Below are 3751 nucleotides of genomic sequence, written 5' to 3'. Positions count from 1 at the left end.
GTGATGTCACTCGGCTCATGGGTTGCCGTTGTTATGCGTTCGGTGAGTGCCTTGTGCTCTCGCTCTGATCTTAGCACACGGAGTACTGAGAATAAGTTCGCAAAAAATGCAGACAGGGTCGCATACCTTTCACACACACTTTTGATGTGACCGTTCAGACTCTAACCGGTTATTTGTTCCATCACCGATGTTGAAGTGCTGTGCTTTAAAGCAATGTACCCACTCATGTTTGAGCGCCAGCCAGTTCTTGCGAAAGTATTCAACGGCAGGAGGAACATTTATATCCTCTAGAAGGGCGCACTGTTCCTCAAAGCATGCCTCAGAGCGTGCATGCGCCATGTCACTAAAACATCCTAGAAGTGCATTGCGCACACCAGCGCACACCAGCGCGATCTTCTCCACAGTAATTTCCCGAGAGAAGCTGCGTAGTGTGTGGAAGAGACACAGCTGTAATGTCGCATTGCCATTGGGGAACGCATCTGACAAGACATTTCGTTTAGTAACATCTTTGGTCGTCATTATGACCTCAGTGCGTGGCTATGCTTTGTTGTGTGACTTGAAAATCTGAAAAGAAGGATCAGTTGCTATGAAGTACATTTTTAACATATTCCGATGATAAGTGTTTAATTAATCAATTTTAAAAGGCAGTGTTGCGTGTTACTTTACATAAAAAACATTGAAAACACACTGAACACATAATGTTGAATTTTTGTATAAATTGCTGTTATGGCAGATATATACAGTACACAAATTTAATCTATTATCTGAAATGCTGAAAACTGAAAAGCTTCGAAAACCTGAAGTTTTTTTCATGGAGGTTGGCTGCACACTAAAGCCAGTGTTTGGCACCAAAACTCATGTCAACAACAGCTGCAAATTCTCCTATTGGTAATAGTGAGAAGCATCTAGATAGACTTATTCATATTGTACTCTACCGGTAAAGCACTTGGCTGTTTGAAAACTTGGGTTTTAGTATTGGCTAGTTCCAATATATACGGTATGTGTATCTGTACCATACTACTATTCCGGGCGTTCATGTGTAGTAATCGCAGTATAAATGCCTCGTATATGTGCCATCTATCATGCGTGCTATGCCATTTAGGGGTCCGTTTTATTTTCTCATGATATTTAGGGGTACGATTTACATTATCATATGCCAATAAGGGGTGAAATTAATTTGCTACCGCTGAATATGTCATTTAGCTCCTTCCACTCGGGGCCCTTATTTTACCATCCATATCTTCTATCGGAGGAAATTTAGGAAAATTTGCAATTTTTGACCCAATGTTTTGCAAAGCTCTCATTATATATCATAATTACATTATACATAGTTGGAAAGGTTGTAGTCCCAGCTTAATTTTGATGTATTATAACTTTAGGTACCTTTGGCCCACCTTCATGTAGCGTTGCCATAGAAACAGGTAGTTTGGGCATCGTCCGAGAATCACGAATAATTGGCGAACGTCATTTGTCAACAAACGTTTGAAAGTTAGTTTTCATAAACTGTCACAAACAACTTGAAACTGTCAGAAACTCTTATAGAAACACCAAACGATGAAAAAACAGTTCATAGCTAGATATTTCTTCAATATTTACAGATGATAATGGCGGACAGTGTTGTACAAGCGGAAACAGGGGGAACATAGCGCTTTTCCACAGTTGGGACACCAGTAGATTGTTTCCTTTCTTTTTCTGTCTGCTTGTTGTTGTCCTTCCTGCTTTCTCTGGAACGCAGACTTATCAAGGCACACTCTGCATGCTCTCTGGGGATGTTTCCTTTTTTCTGTGCTGGGTAGGAAGTCAGGAAAATGGCACCCGATGAGTCGATCAACGTTTGTTGCATCATTAGCGGCATCAGCATTCACTATCTCACCAGCCCCCTCTACTAACTCATTTCGAACCTCCTTTAGAAACTTTTTCAGAGGCCACTTTGCTTCACCATGCTCTTGTCTGACTTTGCTGTATACTTTATGTGCATTTATCAGCGACAGGTTTATCATGTGAAAAAACAATTTTCCACCACTTCATGGTTTTACGAGTGAAGGCATAGTATGACATCTGATCACTCTTGTCAACTCCAGCCATGTGATCATTGTATGGCTGCACACACTTGGGCTTTTGTTTGGCTTTTCTACCCCCTGGTGCCCTGACCATGACCTCAACCATGTCATCAATATGTTGTGTTGAAAGCATCAATACATCCTTTTTGTCTCGCCATTTTAGCGCAAGCAGGCTCCCGCTTCTAAATGCTACGACCTGTCCCTTCTGAAGTTTCTGATTCAACTGAACTTTTGGAAGTTCCTTCCTATTTGCTTGGCATGTCCCTGTAGAAAGTGTCTCTTCTGTACAGTTCATCATAAAGTTTTGGGCTAGAATAATATCTGTCCATAAAAAGAGCATGACCTTTGTCAAGATGCCGTTGCATTATATTCATGACACAGTCAAATGTTTTCTCCTGAGACTGCTGTCGCTCCATGCCAGTAAATACTTCGAACTCGAAACAGCAACCAGACTCGGCTTCACAAAGCTCGTGCAGCTTTATTCCCCATTTACTGGGCTTGTCAAGATTGTAGACACGAAAAGAGACACGGCCCTTGAAGCCACATGTGCCCTCATTGAGCGATATTTCCCTTCCAGGATTCATGTTATCTCCGAATTTCTGAAGCAACATTTCGAGAACAGGTCGAACTTTATTTAGTGGGTCATGGCCGTCGTCACCTTTCCTTACGTATGTACTATTATCAGCCACATGTAACATCCACAGAATTCCCATAAAGCGTTCACGTGACATCACGGCCGGTGCAAATGTAGATTTCATGATGCTCTCGACCGACCAATAATCTTGCAGTTCAGATTTCTGAACCAGCCCCATGTGGATAATAATTGCCCAAAAAAGTTCAAGTTCAGACAGTGTCACGGTTTTCCACTTATTTACATAACTTCTTGGGGATAACTGCTGACCCAAACGTTTTTTTGCCGTGCATACAAGTTCGTTTGCTCCTTTATGTGACGAAAGAAATCCTCCGTGAGAAATTCATTTACTTCTGTGAGGGGGGTAGGTATTGCATCGCCAAAGTCGATGTTTACCTTGTGATCCCCTGTAAAAGGTGGAATAACTGGCAGAACTTTCGCATCCCTATCCCATGGCACCTGTTGTTGTCCACCTCTGCCTCTACGACCCCTGCCACACCCACCACCCCTGCCACGCCCACCACGATCACAGCCCCACGTTGTGGCGGTGGAGACGGGGACTGTGCTTGCCTTTGCCTACGATCCCTAGCAAGAGGACGGCCTCTATTATTGATATTATCAGAATCAGAATTTGAATCAGACATAGGACTAGCCCTACGTGTACGTTTTGGTTGATGTGGGCTATTATCATTATCCCTCGCACTGTCAGAAATGTTATGCATGCCGTTTACATTATCATTGACGTGCATGTCAATACTTTCACTTTCAGAGTCGTCAAATGACTCATTCACAGATTTTGCTTCATAATCACTGCTGTCGACGTCATCAAACACTTCTACTCTAGATTGCTATCTTCAGCCAATTCCGACCCAGAATCAAAGTTACTCAGTTGATCAAGCACTTCTTGTAATTTCATCTGAGCTTTCTGAATTATTTCATTCTAATGAATCTTAACGCCATCTGTGGTCACTAAATCACACTACAATTCTAGTAATAGTGTCTCCAATTACCGTCAGATGGAGTAGGTGTGCATAGGCGCGAATTTCACTAATGATTCTGC

General features: G+C 42.3%; 1 protein-coding gene across 1 annotated transcript; it reads right to left on the bottom strand.

The window, feature by feature from the left end:
• Positions 1-2305: 2305 nt before the first annotated feature.
• Positions 2306-2872, bottom strand: LOC106820875. The gene has a single exon (XM_014825469.1). It carries the CDS (start codon positions 2870-2872, stop codon positions 2306-2308), a length of 567 nt encoding a protein of 188 aa, XP_014680955.1.
• Between the last annotated feature and the right edge of the window lie 879 nt (positions 2873-3751).

This window comes from Priapulus caudatus, unplaced genomic scaffold (genome assembly GCF_000485595.1).
Source record: "Priapulus caudatus unplaced genomic scaffold, Priapulus_caudatus-5.0.1 Scaffold51, whole genome shotgun sequence".
Taxonomy (NCBI): domain Eukaryota; kingdom Metazoa; phylum Priapulida; class Priapulimorpha; order Priapulimorphida; family Priapulidae; genus Priapulus; species Priapulus caudatus.
Note: the sequence above shows the minus strand (reverse complement) of the source record. Positions and strands in the feature narration are given on the sequence as shown.